The sequence below is a fragment of the Mustela erminea genome, chromosome 8, assembly GCF_009829155.1.
Source record: "Mustela erminea isolate mMusErm1 chromosome 8, mMusErm1.Pri, whole genome shotgun sequence".
Lineage (NCBI taxonomy): Eukaryota > Metazoa > Chordata > Mammalia > Carnivora > Mustelidae > Mustela > Mustela erminea.
The window spans coordinates 56,671,317-56,691,759 of record NC_045621.1 but is presented as its reverse complement, the minus strand read 5'-3'; the positions used below and the strand labels follow the sequence as shown (position 1 = coordinate 56,691,759).

At 36.5% G+C, this 20,443-nt stretch overlaps 1 protein-coding gene across 1 annotated transcript in view; it reads left to right on the top strand.

The window, feature by feature from the left end:
- Positions 1-20,443, top strand: part of PLA2R1 (phospholipase A2 receptor 1) — a 119,256-nt gene that overhangs the window by 39,308 nt on the left and 59,505 nt on the right. The window contains exons 8-11 of the mRNA XM_032355709.1: positions 806-963; positions 3,962-4,060; positions 8,887-8,999; positions 17,935-18,107. Coding sequence (XP_032211600.1) covers positions 806-963; positions 3,962-4,060; positions 8,887-8,999; positions 17,935-18,107 — 543 coding nt within the window. The remainder of the gene's footprint in view (positions 1-805; positions 964-3,961; positions 4,061-8,886; positions 9,000-17,934; positions 18,108-20,443) is intronic.

Genomic DNA, 20,443 nt, shown 5'->3' with positions numbered 1-20,443 from the left:
CATCAGAACCATTCCCCCCACCTATGTCATATATATGCCATAGGATTCTGCTGAAAAAACATTGAAATCACTGGAGCTAGAGTAAATTTTTTTTTTAATGAAAAAAAAAATCTCCAGAGTCTACTCTGGTGACCTTTTGAAAGTTAGGTTTTAGTTTAGAGTGAAAACAAAAATCCTTCTCTTGTCACTTTTTCTCACCTCCTGCATTTGAGATTAAAAGAATCCTGTGGCTGCCTCTGTCTCAATAGGGGCACTTGAACATTTCTCTCAGCCTCCTAGGGTCTTTTCACCTTACCTGGGCTGTCAAACTTTATTTACTTTTCTAGCAACCCCATTGCTCCCATTTTAATGCTTCTAAGAGTTCCTGCTCCTTTTTTCTCATGGCAAAAAAAAAAAAAAAAAGGCAAGAAAAAATATATTGTAAAGGGCTGTTTTTTTCTTTAAGTGCCCTTTTCCTAATGCAGTTGACCTTGCTATTTTTCCTTTCTCTAGGCAGAGGCAAAACCATACTGTTCAAATCTACTTTTCATATAGTAGCAGAAACTAATTAGAGTCCCAGCAATCTGACTTGCTTTTAAGCTTTGTCCTTGCATTGGCTTTAGATCACACTCTGTCCCACTTCCAACGTCTGTGTCAAGCAGATGGGGTAGTATAGGGGGAAAAGATCTAAGTAGGTATTGTATACCAAGACTTAAACAGGTTTTATTGCATGAATGAATAAAGAAGAAATCATTTGTAACAGGCTCAGTGTGTTATCTCCTTTGCATATAATAGGATTCCTGTAATTTACATTTATCTCTTACAGAAAATGCATCAGAAACATGGATTGGTTTGAGCAGCAATAAAATTCCAGTTTCCTTTGAATGGTCTAATGGCATCTCAGTCACCTTTACTAATTGGCACATACTTGAACCTCAAATTTTTCTAAATAGAAGCCAGCAATGTGTCTCAGCAGAGCAATCTGTAAGTTGGTTTGTCTGTTTAATGCTCACTTGAGGACCATGTTCATCAGGGGTTTGGGCTGTGGCAGAGATGAAGACAGACACAGTCCCTGCTCTTCCTGGGGCTTATATGCTAGGCAATAAACGTGTGCACACAGGAAAAACATGGTAATTATATTTGTGATGAGAGCTTTGAGGAAATACATGACATAATGGTGAAAAACTTGGGTTGGGGCTGCTACTTCAGACAGGATAGTCAGGAAAGGCTCTCTAGGAGGTGATGTTTAAGCTGGGACTTGGGGGGGGATCCCTCTTGAGGAGCAGGGGAAGAACATTCTAGACAGCAGATGGCAGATGGTATAAATGCCCAAAGGCAGGATAAGGGCTTTCCACGTTTAATAATAAAAAAGAAGACCAGAGTGGCTTGAAGGTAGAACTGATGAGAGGATCATAGAAGAGGGGGCAGGAGGAATCCAAAAATGTGAGGCTTATAGGCCTGCTATAGAATGACGAAAGGGCTTCAAGGAGATGAAGGGCGTGGTTTGATTTACATTTTAAAAAGTAACTGTGGCTCATACATAGAGAGAGATAAGAGAGAGGAATAATGGAAGCAGAGAAACCAGTTTGGAGGCTACTCCAGTGTTGAACTGGGGTAGTGAATTTAGAGACAAGCAGAGAAATTCAAACATCCTTTGAAGGATAGAATTGCTGCTAGCTTAGATGTGGGGTAGGTGTTTGGCTTGAGCGACCGCCATGTTTGTGGATGATGGTGCCATTGACCTCTATGGTGAAGGTGTGAGGAGACAATCTGAGCTGTCAGGAAATTACTCTAGGGACTGATGGCTTTTAAGCTCCATTATCCGATTAACGTTAAAGGATTTCTACAGTGTGTGTAACCCCATTGAAAACTGACTCAGTGGAAAATCTTGTTCTTTTCCTCACATGTATATAGCAGTCCCAGTGGGCTTAACATCACATTTATCTCTATGCTGTAGTCTTTCATTTATCTAAAGCATCGGATTAGATTATACAAAATTTGTTTAATCGCAAGCCATGTGAAGCATTTATTATATTTAGAATAGACTTAATCTCCTCACCATTTGAGTTTTAAGTCAAAAGGATTTGGTAGGCATTCTTACTCTTTCCTACCATCAGGATACTATACCAAGTGCAGCTTATTAAATGTTACTTAAGTAGCTTGACAAAGTAACTGCCAACCAAACTCAGAAAAGTTCTAGCACTTACTCTTATGGCCCATTTCATTGTATTATCTTTTAGGCTGTCTCAGATATGCTCAGAAACAATTTAAATGCTAAGGTTGTTCTCAAGTCACATTTGAAGAGGGACAATGACCTCTCTAAATGTTTGTCTAGGGTCTAACTGCTAAAGGCCATCACTGTTTATTCTACAATATTTGATGCTTTATTGGTTCATTGGTTTTGAGATAATTAAGATGACCTTCATTTCCTACCAATGGTCTCCTTTTTCATTTGATAGACACTGGTATTTCACTTAGCATGTTCACAGAACAGGAGCCAACATTTGGACAGAAAAATTGTATTTTAGAGAGTAAGGACAGGTATTAATATTACAGAATGTGTCAGAACAATGCTGCTATAAGTGTGATATTTGTGTCCCCCTTTCGGGTTGCTCAGTAGCTCCTTAAATAGTAGATGCATAAAAAGTAACATTTATTACCTTGACGTAGAGCTCAATATGAGTATAATTACTATAATTAACAAGTTACCTAAGCGTGGTTGATGCCTAATTTGAATGTGAGAGCCTACGAACCTGTTTATTCATTCATCCATCCCTCCAGTTGTTATTAAGCAACTGCAGTATGCCTGACACTATCCTTTGGGTGGTTTGCTGGAAGCCTGGGCAGGGGGGCGCTCCAGAGCTGTTCTTACAGATGAAGGAGTCAACCCCCTATACAGTATTCATATTCCCCTGAAACCCTGCTTGCCTGAGATACCACTTAAAATTTGAATTGTATGCTTTTAGCCTAAAGGTCTGATTTGTGTTAAAATAACAAATCCTTTGGGAGGATAAAATTTTAATCTGTTAGCAGTTATTGTATTTCATTATTAATGTAGGATGTTAGAGCAGCCGTCTGCAGAACTAGAAGACATGAAAGTATCTGCCTGTCATATAAAGAAGAAATGGAGCAGGGCTTTGGAAAATGAGTAATAAAGGACATTGTGGCTTGAACACAAAGTTCAGCTATTATAATGTTATCTAGGGTGATTCATCGTAGTTTCCAGGCATTCCCCCAGCATCAGGTTTATCCATTAAATAGCAAAGTATTCGGTTTTACACTTAGAAGTGATTAAAGAGAAGCAGCAGCATTCTGACTTGGTCACATCCAAGTTATTCTCAAAGCGTGGTCCCCAGGTCAGCAGCATCGACATCAACTGAAACCTTGTTAGAAATGCAAATTCTTAGGTCCTACCTGATCTATTAAATGAGACACACTAATTATGAGGCCTAGTCATCGGTGTTTTCGTAACCCTTCCAAATAATCCTGGTGCACAGCAAAGATTGAGAATCGCAGCTCTAACCCATCCTTTTAAAAGAAAAATTGAGAGCAGCTTAATGTAAATCCAGGCTGAGCCTGGTATTAAATCCCAGTTCCAAATTTTACTGACTGTAGAACCTTATACACATATTAAATCCAACCTTTAAAATGGGAATAATAATGCCTATTTCATAGTAACATTGAGATTATATATGACAATCACCCAATATTAAGCTTAGCACACTATCAAGAAACATTAATGGCCCCTCTTCTCCTGCCTGCCAATCTGGGATTGCGTGTCTTAGAATTGTTCATAGTCAGGGCCTCCCACTCCCATGGAGAGAGGGAGAGAGGCCCTTCTGAGGACCACACAAAGTCCTGACTCATTACCCCATCCTGAAACACTTATCATTAATCAGATTTTTATTCAAAATAACTGATGTTATCTACCAGCATCAATGATGACGTGTATTCATTCATGTTGTAACATTTTTCCACTTAGGAGGGACACTGGAAAGTTAAAAATTGTGACGAAACACTTTTTTACATTTGTAAGAAAGCAGGCCATGCCCCTTCTGACACGGAATCAGGCTGTCGAGAGGTAAGTGCTGTTGACGTTTTGTTCAGTGTAGTGAGTTCATAACTGGAATAATTTCTTCAACAGCAACTTAAAGTGAATCCCTCTCCCTCTCACGCCTGCCCTTGCTTCCTCCGCCTCTCTTTCCCCCTCTCTATCTCTGTTCTTTCTTTCCTTCCCCCACCTTTTTTCTGATCTTGCACAGCTCTTTTTTTTTTTTTTTTTTTTAGCAAACCAAGCGATTATCAGCTAGGGGCATATGAAGGATTTACAGCTGCAAAGGATTGTTGCTCCTTCAGTCTAAACTACTTTTCTTTTGAAATTAGAAACCTAAATGATTCTGTTATACCATCTGTACAAACAGTGCCTGCCATCTGATGCATCTCACAGGTGGTTTTCCTACTCTTCCAGTGAAGACCCTCAGAGTGAAACGAAAAACATTCCTTCGATGGAGAGTGCACTTTTGCACTAAGAGTCCTGCCTTCCATTTCTCTCTTCTTAAACTTAAATATTTGAGTAGAGTAATGGCAAGAAGTGCGTGTTTGCAATATATTTATTATTTGGGAAAGAGATAAGAAAAATACTTTAATATTTTCAGTAATAAATGATTCTTGGTACTTAACATACTTATTTTCGGTACTTAAAGTAAAAAAATACTTAGTACTTTAGATTCAGTTAAAAGGTAGACTTCTGTTTTAAATTTCTTAAAATACATTCAATATCCTGCACTAAAGTTCTCAACACATGCTCTCTCTCTTTCACACACACATACACAAAACCAAGGAATTTGGGTTTAAATATTGGAGATTTGTATGCATCTCAAAAACTTCCCAAACCTGGATTTTTATGCAATTTTTAATTATTTTCTCTTCTAATTCAGTTATTTATGTTTTTACTTTTCTAATCCAGTTATTTATGTTTCAATGAAGTGATAACCCATCTTTCCAAGAAACTGCATTTTATTCATTAGTCAGTGTGTAAACATAATGAATTACTCTTCATCCTCTAGATCAATAATACCTATGCCATAGCTGACATACTACCAAACATCATATCTAATCATTATAATTCCTGAATTACTTAGAGCTGATTGCTGATCTAATTTCTATCTAATCAGAAATATTGAAAAAAAAATATGCCTTACTATGGTTTTTCAAGGCAACTCAACATGTTGCATTTGTTGAAAAGGAAATTAATTTCTTAAACAGCAGAAACAGAACTGAAATTTTATTCAAACTTTTGTACACTGCTTTCCTTTTCTGGCTAGCATTACCAGTATGTAAAGTTCAAAATAAATTTGAAGTTCAGAGCCAGCTCTCTAACTTTATGATGAAAGTCCTGTTAATTTCTTTATGTATCAGTCTGTGAATATGGTTTCAAAAGTTTCCTTTCCTTTAGCCAACTGCTTCATGGCACTTCTCTAAACAGTCTGTACATGCAACATCAACTTAAAAAATATTTCTCACAGGGGCACCTGGGTGGCTCAGTTAGTTGAGCATCTGCCTTCAGCTCAGGTCATAATCCCAGGGTCCTGGGATTGAGCCCCACACTGGGCTTTCTGCTCAGCGAGGAGCCTGCTTCTCCCTCTCCCTCTGCCTGCCACTCTCCCTTCTTGTGCGTGCTCTCTCTCTCTCTCTCTCTCCATGTCAAATAAATGGAATAAAATATTTTTAAAAAATAATAAAATATTTCTTACACCACACATAAAAATAAACTCAAAATGGATTAAAGACCTAAATGTGAGACTCCCAAACCATAAAAACCCTAGAAAAGAACAAAGGCAGTAATTTCCCTCACACTGATAGTAGAAACATTTTTCTAGATATGTCTCCTAAAGCAAGGGAAACAAAATTGGAAGTAAACTATTAGGACTACATCAAAATAAAAACCTTTTGCCAATGAAAGACACCATCAATAAAACAAAAAGGCAACCTACTGAATGGGAGAAGATATTTGCAAATGGTATATCCAATGAGAAGTTAATATGCAAGATACATAAAGAACTTCTACAAGTCAACACCTAAAAAAAAAAAAAAAAAATCCCCAAATAATCCAATCTAAAAATGGGGCAGGGGACCTCAATAGATATTTTTCCAAAGAGGACATACAGATGGCCAAAAAACACATGAAAAGATCCTCAACGTAGTTCTCATCAGGGAAATGCAAATCAAGACCCCAATGAGATATCACCTCACACCTGTCAGAATCTCTAAAATCAAAAACACAAGAAATAACAAGTATTGGTGAATATGTGGGGAAAAAGGAACCCTCATGCACTCATGCACTGTTGATCGGAATGTAAACTGGTACAGCCACTGCGCAAGATAGTAAGGAGGTTCCTCAAAAATTAAAAATAGAAATACCATATGATCCAATAATTCCTCTACTGGGTATTTACCCAAAGAAAACAAAAATACGGGGCATCTGGGTGGCTCAGTGGGTTAAGCCTCTGCCTTTGGCTTGGGTCATGATCTCAAGGTCCTGGGATCGAGCCCTGTGTTGGGCTCTCTGCTCAGCAGGGACCCCGCTCCCCCCCACACCACTGCCTGCCTCTCTGCCTACTTGTGATCTCTCTCTCTCTGTGTCAAATAAATAAATAAAACCTTTAAAAAAAAAAAGAAAGCAAAAATACTAACTTGAAAAGATACGTGCACCTCTCTGTTTATTGCAGCACTATTTACAATAGCCAAGATATGGAAGCAACCTAAATGTCTATCAGTAGAGGAATGGATAAGGAAGATGTGGTGTATACACACACACACACACAAACACACAGAGAGAGGAATATTACACAACCATAAAAAAGGATGAGATCCTGCAATTTACACTAACATGAGTGGACCTACAGAGTATAATGCTAAGTGAAATAAGTCTGAGAAAGATAAATACCATACGATTTTACTTACATGTGGAACCTAAAAAAAAATCAATAAACAAAAAGCAGAATCAGACCTATGAATACATAGAACAAACTGGATGGTTGCCTATGGAGGTGGCAGACAGTGTTGGGCAAAATGAGTGAAGGGTAGCGGGAAATAGAGCATTCCAGTTGTGGAACAGATAAGTCACAGGAATGAAAAGCACTACATAAAGGGGGAATTTTTTTTGGTAATTTCAAGGCAAAAAAAAAAAAAAAGAATTTTTTCCCTCTTAGTTTTTTGGGATTGTATAATATGAGCAATTGTTTCAGTACTGGCTGTCATCACCATCATGTAAAATGAAATGGTGCCTCATAGACAAAAGATACTCACAGATACAGTCAATTATTCTTCCCAATTTCATTGTGTGGACAAAGGCTTGTAGTAAAGAGGCTTTGTTTTTCTGGTTATTACTATGCCACATCCCCCCCCCACCCCCCGCCAATTTTCTTGAGCCTGTTCAGTACTCAGATTTTTTTACTTTACTAAGCAGCCTGTGATCTGAAAACTACTAATGAAGAAGGAATACTTTGTTAGAAAGGTCAAAGTGTCAGCCTTCCTCTGCCTGTCCTTCCAAATACAAAAGCAGTCTAACCTCCAACCCCATCTGGAGTGATCCAGGGGGTTCTGGCTGGAACTGTCAACTACTCACACAGATAAGGTTATGGGGAGAGGTTAGAAGAGTGAGTTCAGAGCTCATCCTGGCTGGCTGGATGTGGAACTCCTATGGTCCACACCTCATTTAATATGTTTTGAACTAAAATAGCTGAGTTCTAAAATAAGGTTTACTTTAATTTACTACAAGACTGAGACCTTTTATAAGAAATATAGCAGAAATCATTTTATATCTGATCAAAATCCGTCAAGTATTGGCATGACACAGAATAAAGTGTATTTTAAAACTCATGAATGCAAAAAAAAAAAAAAACCTGGTGAACACATAAAAATAGATAGATGCAAGAGATGTGATTTTATAATATTGAAAGAAAAAGGACTAAAATAACTCAGCTGAAGTACAGAAGACTAATGAATGCATGTCTCCTGTAGTATATGATTTTAAAGAACAGAGCCACCCTTCATTGCTCTCGGGGCGGAGCCATGGAGCTACACATTTATCATTTTTTTTCAAGTACCAAAGCTTGCTTTCTTTCTCTCTCAAAGGATAGCCAGTTGATTTTAGAATTTTATACACACACACACACACACACACACACACACACACTTTAGCCAGCCAGTTTCTATTCAGAAATATTATGATGCAGCTAAGACCATCCTGGATTACATCAGAATTGGGTTCCAGACCAGCTTGTCCACTGGCTTGTGACTTTATCCAGTTCTCTAACCTCGATGAATCTTAGTGGGATATCATGAAATAAGCAATAGGAAAGAAAGTTGAAAAAATATACACTATTATCTAGATACATATGTCTTCATTGCTCATATTGAGTTCCTGGCTCTATTTAAGATCTCTGCCTGTACTGTGTCCCTTTGATTCTCAGAACAACTCCATAGAACACTATTATTATCTTCATTTCACACAGGGGAAAATTTAGACATTTAGAGACTAAATAAAGCTTCACGGTAGTAGAGTCAATATTCAAACCCATGCATTCTGCCTTCAAAGCCAACATTCTTAATTGTTACCATCCTGTAGGAACCATGAAATTCTGTAAGTCTGAACAGAGAGAAAGAAAGAGAGAATCTTGAGTGAGTGTCCCCTTTATTTTCATCTGATTTAGGTTTTTTAAGATTACAGGTTAATTAAAACTTTTAGGTTTTAATCATTACTTAAATACAGAAGTGTCTGTAGCTAATGGCATTATCAGATAGGATACATACAAAGATTTCAAGAGAAAAATTCAAGTTTTGACTTTTGAGTGAGAATACACAAAAACTGATTATGTCCTTAATTTTCTTATTTCCTTTTTTAAGGGATGGGAGAGACATGGTGGATTCTGTTACAAAATTGACACTGTCCTTCGAAGTTTTGATCATGCCTCCAATGGTTATTACTGTCCTCCTGCCCTTGTAACCATTACGAACAGGTAAGATAGAAATTTTCTATCAGAAATATGACTGTACTTTTTTGACAGCAGTGCTCCTGGGATGATAAAATCTAGCCATAATCAGTAACTTGTCAAAATCTAAAGTGTACTGTACATTAGAGTATTAAATTCTTTAAATTATTGATTGAGATGAATTTAAATCATATAACAAATCATATAACAAATCATATTCTTAAATCAATTTTTGAGTAATAAAGAGCAAATTTAAGATGACTTTTACTTTCCATAAAGCTTTATTAATTATTTAGTTTTGCTAATGTATTCAATTGTATTTAGATTTTATCCAAAGGCTTATATTGAAAACAAAGTATGTTATTTAAAAATTATGTTTTTAATGTAGTATGTGTAAGTAATGTGTTTTTTAAAAGTATAGCTATAATACATTATATGTTAATAAAAATTTAAAAATTTAAAAAAATAAATTAAAAATACAACGTGATAATGCATGTCAAAGGCATAGTATGTGGCTTTGGCTATGGACTCAATAAATGTGAACTCTAACTGAAAAAAAAAAAGTATAGCTAAAATGTGGAATATTTTCAAATGCTTCCCCATTGCTTCTTAGCTCTATATTTGCTTAGATGTAGACTTCTCTGTGCACAGGTGTCTTCTCCATACTAAGAGAGAAACTGTGTCCTTTTGACACTCCACAGAATTTGCAACATAGTATAGATTTGTAATAGCGAATAAAATACCAACCCCTGAAGTGACCCGAGTGTCACTAACAATGCCAGGAGAACAATAAGGGAAATCGACTCCTCCAAGCTGAAGACAGAAACAAGGTAGAACCCTTCAGTAATTGCATGGGAACTTATACCTGCAAAGCTAGCCACTTGCTTTTTTACTGAGGCCACTGCCTTTAGAAATATCCACTGAAGCCACGGAAACAAGACAATTGACACTAGGGTTTTATCCAGAAACATTTTGGACATAGGTCTAACCTGTAGGAGGAATTATTGCTTTCTCTCCTCTCCTTGCAGAGGAAGTCAACATTCAAAGCCACTAGTATTTCCTTCCTCCTCTTACCTCTCCCTTTCCTAGTCTTTTCTTCCAACCTGCACAGAATGCGCGCGCGCACACACACACACACACACACGCACATACACCACTGGTTGACAGCAGTTGTCAAAATAAATTGCCTAGTGAGATATTTTGTGCTCAGGAGATGCTTCCTTCAGGAATAGCACCACCCTTGATGTATCTCAGTGTTGTTCTGGTTCTACCTTCCTTCTTCCCAGCTGCCAGGCAGAAGGAAGTCTTTATCTTCAACTTGATCACCCACCCAAAATGTTTCAAGAAGACCTTGGGTTAGAAGTCCTCCAGTAAGTGAGCCAATATTGGGCTTTATTCAGGAGCCTGATCAATGAAGCTATGCTCTTTTGTTAATTATAACTTAATTACGTTTTTCAGTGAAGAAAATAAGTCTAATTGTTTCACCTGTTTCTTATGTCTTAATCTTTTCTTTTTTGTATGTAATATTCATTGAATACCTGTCACATACCTGGCAGTGTGTTAATTATTTTTCATAAGCTATCTGACAATGCAAAAAAACAATAGTCAGGCATTTATTAGAAAATTATTTATTAAACATCTATATTGCAAGAGGTACCATATTAAATACTGGCATGTTGTACAAGAGAAATTAAAGTCATGGTGTAATTGTCCAGGTGCCACTTGCAGGCCAGGAGCTAGAGATAGAACATAGAAATATAAAACAAGTGAAGGAAGTAGAAGAACACAATAAATGGATAAATTCAAAGTTACGTTACAGGGACGCCTGGGAAGCTCAGTCAGTAATGTATTTGCCTTCACCTCAGATCATGATCCCAGGGTCCTGGGATTGAGTCTTACATCCAGCTCCTTGCTTAGCAGGGAGTGTACTTCTTCTGCCTGCCACTCCCCCTGCTTCTGCTCTCTTTCTCTCTCTTTCTGACAAATAAATAAATGAACCCTTAAAAAAAAAAAACAACAAAGTGACATTACAGATAACGTATAATGCCATAGTGACCCAGTAGGGCAGGAATCTGTTAGCATTCAAAGGGTTCATTTTCTAAGAATGGAGACCTCCCACAAATAACAGAAAGTGTCTGGAAAAAAAGTCTCCTTGGTTTCATTTCCTCCAAAACTGGATACAAGAGCATGTTATAAAACGTTTGTTTCTTTGATAAAGTGTATTTAGTAGCCAATACTAATGTACGACCTCACTCTAAAGCAAACCTATAGCATTGGTAAGTTTTTTTTCATTCTGTCAACAACCTTGTAGGCCCACCCAGGTGATCTTGTGCTAGTATGCTACTCAGTGAACAGTCAAGCTCCCGCAGTGCTCTCCACTAGCCCCGGTGAGGCATCTCTCCCAGACAGTTGCCACGCGTGTACACTGCCCTGCAAACACGTCTATACCCAGAGCAGTGACTCCAACACAGGACATGCAGGTTGAGGAAAGGAAGGGCCCCGTGCTTTCCATTTTTATTCACTCAGACTCCATCAGGTAAGAAACAATGACCCACACTCCACTCCACTCTTTGACTGACAAGGCACAACAAAATTTTTCAACACCATCTCTTGTCAGAGAAGGTTGGGCAATAAACGGAAAGTTTCCTCAGATTCAGGAGTGTCCACTCGCTGCCTTGGTAATCATTTTCTTCCATTACTGATTTCCTGTTTGAGTTAAGACACTTCTGTCACTCACCAGTGCTCAAGCTTATAGTTGCTAATTGATTTTCCACTCTTCTGCACAATTGAGAACAGATTTGATGGGCACAATTAGAACCACCTGCTACAGATTACTTATTTCTTTTGTTATCAGTCAACTGCTCCTGGTCTAGGACATTTAACACTTTGTGGAATAGAGAGGGGAAGAAAAACAGACCCTTATTGGGGAATAGCAGAATGTTATGTTCTTGATAACGGTTACAAAATTTTTTCAGGCCTGGACACTACTTTCAGATAGTGCATAACTGCAAAACTTGAGTTCCAGAGTTATCATTATGATGGATAATCGTGTAAATGCATATGTATCTAAATCTTGAATCAATCAGTCATGGAATATTTGGCATAAAATAATCCAAATAACATGTAATTTTTTGCATTTTCCCAAAAGTAAGAAATCCTGCAGTATCTCATTTTCTTCTAGGTTTAAATATGCATTATCTCCAAGCATTTTTACAGCTGTGCTATTTTCCTGCAACCACCATATTCCCTAAACACTTTTGCTGTTAATTATTTCTTATGATAAAATATGTTGAACATAAAATGATCATTATAACAATTTTTAAGTATACAGTTCAGTGGCACTAAGTACAGTTGTATCATTGGACAATCATCACCACCATCCATTTCTGTAACTTTTTCATCTTCCCAAACTAAAATTCTGTACCCTTTAAATAATAACTCTCTTAGGTGCCTCGTTAGTGCAGTAGGTAGTGCGTCAGTCTCATAAATAATAACTCCCCATTTCCCTCTGCCCCCACTTTTGGGCAACAGTCATTCTACTTTTTGTCTCTATGTGGTTGGCTGCTCTAAGTTAACACGTCAGTGGCATCATGCAGTAGTTGTGCTATTCTATCTGGCTTATTTCACTTAGTCTAATGTCCTCCAGGTTAATGTATGTTGTAACATGTGTCAGAATTTCCTTCCTTTTTAAGGCTGAATGATATTCCATAATATGTATATACCGCATTTTGTTTATCTATTCATACAATAGATATGAGATGCTTCTACCTTTTGGTGGAAATTGTGAAACATGCCGCTATGAACATGAATGTACAAATATCTTTCAAGTCCCTGGTTTCAGTTATTTTGGGTAGTATATCCAGAAGTGAACTTTCTGATATAATTCCACTTTTAATTTTTTGAGGAACAACTGTACTGTTTTCCATATTGGCAGCATCATTTTACAATCCCACCAGCAGTGCTCAGGAGTTCCAATTCCTCCACAAGCTAGCCAACACTTGTTATGTTGTTTTTATATAATAGCCATCCTAATGGGTATGAAATGGTATCTGATTGTGGTTTCAACCCACACTTCCCTAAGGATTAGTGATACTGAATGTCTTTTCATGTGCTTTTTGGCATCTGTATATCTTCTTTGGAGAAATTTTTTTTTCCAAGTCCTTTACCTATTTTTTAATTGGGCAATTCATTCTTTGTTGTTGAGTTGTAGTAGTTCTTTATATAGTCTAGTTATTAATCCCATATCAGATACATAATTTGCAAATACAGTCTCTTGTTCTGTGGGTTGCTTTTTCACTCTGTTGATGCCCTTCAATGCACAAAGTTTTAAATTTTGATTAAGTCCACCTTATCCATTCTTATTTTGTTGTCTGTGCTTTTGGTGTCATATCTAAGAAATCATTGCCACATTCAATGTCATGAAAAGTTTTCCCTATTTTTTTCTAAGAGATTTATAAGCTTAGCTCTTGTGTTTAGGCCTTTGATCAACTTCCAGTTAATTTTTATAAATCATATGATGTAAGAAGAGTCCCAGTGTATTTTTCCGCAGGTGAATATCCAGTTTTCCCAAAATCATTGTTGAAAAGACTGTGCTTTTCCCGTTGAACGGTCTTGGCACCCTTGTGGAAAATTATTTGACCATATATACAAGTGTTTATTTCTGGGTTCTCTATCTATTCTGTTAATCTGTGTCTGTCTTTATGCTGTACCACACGGTTTTTTATTGTGGTACTTTCAGTAAATTTTGAAATCAAGAAATGTGAGACCAACTTTGTTCTTTTTCATATTTGTTTTTGATATTTGGCTTGAAATCCCTTGAAATTCTATATGAATTTTAAAGTGGATTTTTCTACTTCCATTTATTTGGATCTTTAATTTCTTTCAACAATGTGTTGTAGTTTTCGGTGTACAAGTTTTTGCCTCCTCAGCTAAGTTTATTCCCAAGTATTTATTTTATTTTTGATGCTATTATATATTGAATTGATTCAGATTCTTAATTGTTAGTGTACAGAAATGCAGCTGATTTTTGTGTGTTGACTGCATCCCGAACTTGACTGAATTTATTAGTTCTAACACATTTTTAATAGAATCCAATTACCTTTCTTTTTCATGTATTTTATATATTTTTGAAGATTTATTTATTTATTTGCGGGAGACAGAGCACCCTCACACACCCACACGCATGTGTGCATGCATGGACGTGGGGAGGAGCAAGAGGAGAGCATCTTCCAGCAGATTCCGCAGTGAGTGTGGAGCCTGATGACCTGAGGCTCAATCTCACAACCCATGAGATCATGACGTGAGTGGAAACCAAGAGCCAGACACTCAACCAAATGAGCCACCTAAGCACCCCTAACTTTCTTTTTAAAAACGTATTTTAGTTGTCCTCTTTAAAATTATGCAATAAAAACATTCTTATTGGTATAAATTCAAGCAAGCCAGAAGAATATAAACTAAAAGTGAACACGCCCTCTCACCTACATTCCTCCTCCCTCCCGAACAATCTCACTTCTCTTCCATTCACAGTTAACAAAAGTAACTGTCATTAACAGTTTGGAATTTTTTATTCTAGGTATATTTTTTGTGTGTATGTTAAGTATCTTTTCTAAGTCTATATTTCTCTTCTAGTCTTTTGCGATAAACAACAGCCAGAAACCGAATATTTCTAGTTCTTGAGGAACGCCACCAAAAACTTTTTGTGGCAATAATCATGATGCATGTCTCCCATTTTGAAACTACTAGTATTTTATTTCTGTTCTTTATTTAAAAGAAAGAGAAAGAAATTTCTCATTTTTGTATTCATTCCACAATAGAGTAAGTTATTCGAATATGGTATTAAAAATGTTATCACCTGTGTTATTAAAAGAAATCCTATTGTAATTATTCAGCTCAAAGTTGAAAACTTCCTAACTGGATCACTATAGTGTAAAACTACCAGTATTATTTTTAATTGAAATAAGCTCTCTAGTGAAGCTACATCCATTCATTATTTTTTCAATCTCTTATTTTAGATAATACAAACATAATCATCAAGTACTGTTGTCTGCTAAGTGTTGTGTTATTCACAGACAAGAAACCTCTTTTTTTTTTTTTCAGCTACATTGGTCACTGGCTAAATGGATGAAGAAATATGTTCAGTTAGAGATTCAAATATACAATATCTCCTTTTGAGGTGTGCATTTTGAAATGTAAATTTTATTTTGAAATGAAAAAAATTTCAGTGTATCCAAAAAATAAGTACTGCTGCCTTCAAATTGCACTTTTAAAATTAAAATGTAATGTTTAGCACCATGAGTAACAATTTCTCATCAAACTGATGGAAATTCAAGATATATTTTTGTTATTTACATTGAAAATGCACATTTGATTTCGTAACTTCTTTAAGGAGTTCACTGGAAAAAAATTTTTTCTAAGCTTAAGAATTATTTCCTTAGGGGCACCTGGGTGGCTCAGTGGGTTAAAGCCTCTGCCTTCGACTCGGGTCATGGTCCCAGGGTCCTGGGATCGAGCCCCGCATGGGCTCTCTGCTCGGTGGGGAGCCTGTTTCCTCCTCTCTCTCTGCCTGCCTTTCTGCCTACTTGTGATCTCTGTCAAATAAACAGATAAAATCTTAAAAAAAAAAAAAAAGAATTATTTCCCTAAAAATTTGATGTTATAAGTAGTTACACATATGGAAAGTATTTTATCATTTGTTTTTCTAAAAAATAAAAATGTTTACTTTATTGAATTCCTTGGATATGTTATTCTGATTCAAATAAAAATATAAAAACATGTATTTATGTTTACTTTTTGCTCCTTAAGTCACAATAACGTTTGAATTACATAATCCAGTGAAACCAGGCAAAAAGTCCAAACATAAAAAAACTCTGGAATATTCTCAGATGAAGAATTCTGAACACAAGGCCAAAATAGACTTTAAAAGATCATCTGTTCTATTACTGTAAACCAGAGTTTTCACAACCCTTTTAAGTGTTTGGAATGAAATAGTGAGTGATAACAAATATAAAATGTCCTCTTGTTTCTTTATCTGTTGGAAATAGACACTCAAAAGGCTGCATGCTGTGATCTAGACTTAAGTTCTTAGAATATATGATTTAAGAGAAAGATATATTTGCTGAATTTCTTTATTAACAATGATATCTTCTAAACCATACCAAGAAAACGAGGGTTCTGATTTTAAGGTTTTAGGATATACTGTATGAGTATTATAAGCAACTACTTAAAAAACACTTGCCAATTTAAGAAGCACAAGGTGTCTATTGTTTTAAGCAATCATTATTAGTGATAAAAGAGCGAATCAGAGTGGACTAAATAAACTCAACAGGGAACAAAAGCAAAATGTTGTCATGAATAATGGTATCAGTGGCCACGTTCCTCTCTATTATCCAATAAATGCTGTAGTACAAGGTAATGGAAGAACCAGCATTGTCCCCTGGGTTTAGAACCAGCACAGTAATGGTGGTCTGGCCATAGCCTCCATGATGTAGTGCCTCACTGGCCTCCTAAGACAGCAGTTAAAGCATTGGCTGGGCACGATAAAAATGTTACTCTGTCTCAGAGAGGAGAAGGCAAAGCAGATCCTAAATTGTGAGAGCGTGAACCACTGGAAGCATAAGGAAAATTGCGATAGCATCTAGACAATGTTTAGTTTTATGTACTTTCCTTTAAAACACATTTACATAAAATTCTGCCACTGCAATCTGGTTAAAAAGAACTTTTCTAATTTCACATGTGTGCTATTTGGATTATTAGTAGAGTACAGAAAATATTTACTAGACCATAATAAAAATCCATATGCTCTGCAAAGATGAGTGTCATGGATGCCTAAGATCATTAAATGTTGGTAGTGATGTTCATAATGATTAAAATTTTTACTTTTTCTGTGCTCATTTCTCCCCTACCCCACATTTCCTTTGAGGCTCTTCTATTCTTGAATGACCCCATGGATTTCGTTTCCCTTAGCAACGTAAGGATGCATGGTAACTAAACAATTCCAGAATTGGATGAAAAAGTCTAATTTGCTTTCTTAGGTTTCCTGGGTAATTTCATCAAGCCTACCCTTCCTCACTGACTCAGCGCTTCTGGCCAAAACTTACCACTGTTTGAAATGTGTTTCTTCAAAACTTCAGATGCATTGGAAATAAATTTTTCAAGATAGATTACAACTTAGCTTAAAATTTCAATGCTACTTAAGTTTTAATACTCATATTTTTCTATCAAATATTCATGTGGAAGCATATATACAAATTTTCCAGATTCTACTTTTGATGCATTCATGTTGGGAAAGGACGACTGCCACCAATCAATGAATACTAATTCTTTCAGTTGTGTGGGGAAAATATTAGTGGGTGCACATCCTTGGATTAGTTCCTAGGGTTTTAAATTTATCTTCAGTGAATGTGTACATCTGAACACATTTGAATAAGCCAAGGACTCCATGTGCTTGTGAATAAACCGATTTGGGAGACATAAAATAGCGACTCCAATCTCTGTTCCATTCTCACCAGGCAAGTGTGGTGGGTGGGTGCATGCGAACTCCATGTTGGCAATGTTCATTCCTCCTCCCCACTGCCAGTTCCCCCATTGCACACACATTATGGCAAGGTATGTGATATGTGACCTAATTACAAAATAGAGCACATGCTGTGCCAAGAAATGTATTGCTAGCTTGATGGGCTTTACCACCTATACTCCGAAAGTGGAGCTGGACTCTATTCCTTGAAGAATTAAGCCTTGTCTTTGAGACTCAAATTCTCCTCACTCATCTATTTCTGGGAATTGCACAGACATTTGGCATGTATTAGTAATGTCTGGGGTCTTTGAGTGTTTTTCTGCTCCATGTTCTGAAGAATTCATCAGAAAGAATTACTCTGGTGCCATTCTGTGTACCTCATTACGCTTTAATGACATTTTTTTATTGCCCAGAAACCTACTATAACCATTTCCTTTTTCCGTTTTTAAGGTTTGAACAGGCTTTTATTACCAGTTTGATCAGTAGTGTGGTAAAAACGAAGGAGAGTTATTTTTGGATCGCTCTTCAAGATCAAAATGATACAGGAGAATACACTTGGAGAACAGCAGCAGGACAGAAGTCTGAGCCCGTGCAGTACACACACTGGAATGCACATCAGCCTCGTGAGTGGAAGGGATTGTAATACCACTCCTCTCTCCTGTTTTCTTTGACTAAAATTCCTTCCATCGATGGTCCACATCCTTTGGTGCTTTCTTGATGTTTTCTTTATGCCTAAATCAACTAAAACAATTACCACAGGTTCCCAGGAGGTGACATGTAGCTGGTCATTTTTAAAAGTATAATGCGTGTGACATTTGAGGTTCAAGGTATAATTATACCTTGAGGTTCAAGGTATAATTTTTTTTAAAGATATTTATCTATTTATTTATTTAAGAGAGAGAGAGAGAGCATGAGAGGGGATGTCAGAGGGAGAAGCAGACTCCCCATGGATGGAGCTGGGAGCCCAATGTGGGACTCAATCCTGGGACTCTGGGATCATGACCTGAGCCAAAGGCAGTTGCTTAACCAACTGAGCCACACAGGCACCCTCAAGGTAGAAATTTATTGCTCAATACCACGTATGCCTTTATTAGCAAGAAGTCCAGATTCTTCCTCTTAAAGTCTTTTCCCCATCCTGCCCCCTCATTGTCCAAGAATCTCAGGGGCTTACTCAGTCCAGAATAGTCTGTTATACTTCAAAGCACAGTGAATGGGCACATATAGGCAACTCTATCAGTCCAGTCACTGCCACTTTGCTGTGGAATTCTGATCCATTACTTAGGTAACATTCTTATTAATCCATCTCCTCCATGGACTTTGGTGGTAACTTAGCCAGGATTTCTGAGTTAGACCTCTAGTAGTTCACTCTCAAAAGCTCAGCTCTAGATCCCAAAACATGAAACTGTGCCAGGTTAGTTAGTTCCAGAGAAACTAATGTCTTCAGCCACAAGTACACTAGACCTACCCCCTGTAGAACCAGCTTTAGGTCTTTAGGTCACCAACCTAGACTTGACACCCCTTTACTTCAGCATGAGCTCTGATTTGGATACCTTGCTCCCTTTTCCTTGTGGGTCTCAATCAGGGCTACCCCAAGAAATAATAGACAATAAGTTACCTCTAAATTTGTTTCTGGAGGAAAGGTCAGAGAGCCTCAGGCTCTTCCCTGAGGAAAGATGGATATTATAATACTATCAAAATAGTTTTCATATATCAAATATGTAATAGTAATTTGCCAAAGGACAAAATATACCAATTAAAAGACAGAGATTGTCAGAGCAGATCAAAACACAAGACACAACTGTATGTTGACTACAAGAAACCAACTTTACATATAAAAATACATGTGGGTTAAAAGATAAAAGGATGGACAAAGATATACTTTGCAAATGCTAATCAAAAGAAAGCAGGAATAGCTACATTTATTTCACAGAGCAGACTGCAGAATAAGGAAAGTTTTCAGGGATTAAACAAAGGGATATTATATAATGGTAAAGGAGTCACTACTCTAAAAAGACATAACAGTCCTTTATGTGTATATACTTAACAGCAGAGTGTCAAAATACATGAGAAAAAAAATTGATAGAACTGCAAGGAAAAAATAGAAGAAGCTACTATCTTCTAATAGATAAATCTACTATGACAGTCAGAAATTTTAATACCTCTGTATCAGATATCTATAGACGACTTATCCATCAACAGCAAATTATACATTCTTCTCAAGATCACATGAAATGTTCACTAAGGTAGACCATATTCTGGTCATAAAACATATCTCAACAAATTTAAAAGAATGGAAATTATACAATGTCTTCTCTCAGGCCACAGTCAGATTAAACTAGAAACCAATATCAGAAAGATAGTTGGAAAATTCCAAAATATTTAGAGATTAAACAATACATTTTTACATAACACATGGGTCAAAGAAAAAATCTCAAGAGGAATTTTAAAACATTTTAAACTAAATAAAAATACAACTTATCAAAATTTGCAAGATGCAGAGAAAGCAATGTTTAAGGGGAAATTTAAAGCACTGAACACATATATTAGGAAAAAAATATCTAAAATCAATAATTTAAGCTCCTACCTTAGGAAATTAGAAAAAGAAGAGAAAATTAAATCCACAGTAAGTCAAAGAAAATAAATAATAAAAATTAGAGCAGGAATTTAGTAAAATTGAAAACAGACACTCAATAAAGAAAATCAATTTTTAAAAAGTTGGTTCTTTGAAAAGATCGATGAAATTGATAACCCTGTAACCAGACTAAGAAAAGAGAACAGACACAATTACTAATATCACAAATAAAAGAGGGAGCAGCACTACAGATCCCAGAGATATTAAAGGGTAATACAGGAATATTATGAACAACTCTATATCCAAAAATTTGATAACCTAGATGAAAATGACCAATTCCTTTAAAGAAATAATCAGCCAAAATTCACACAAGAAGAAGTAAACTAT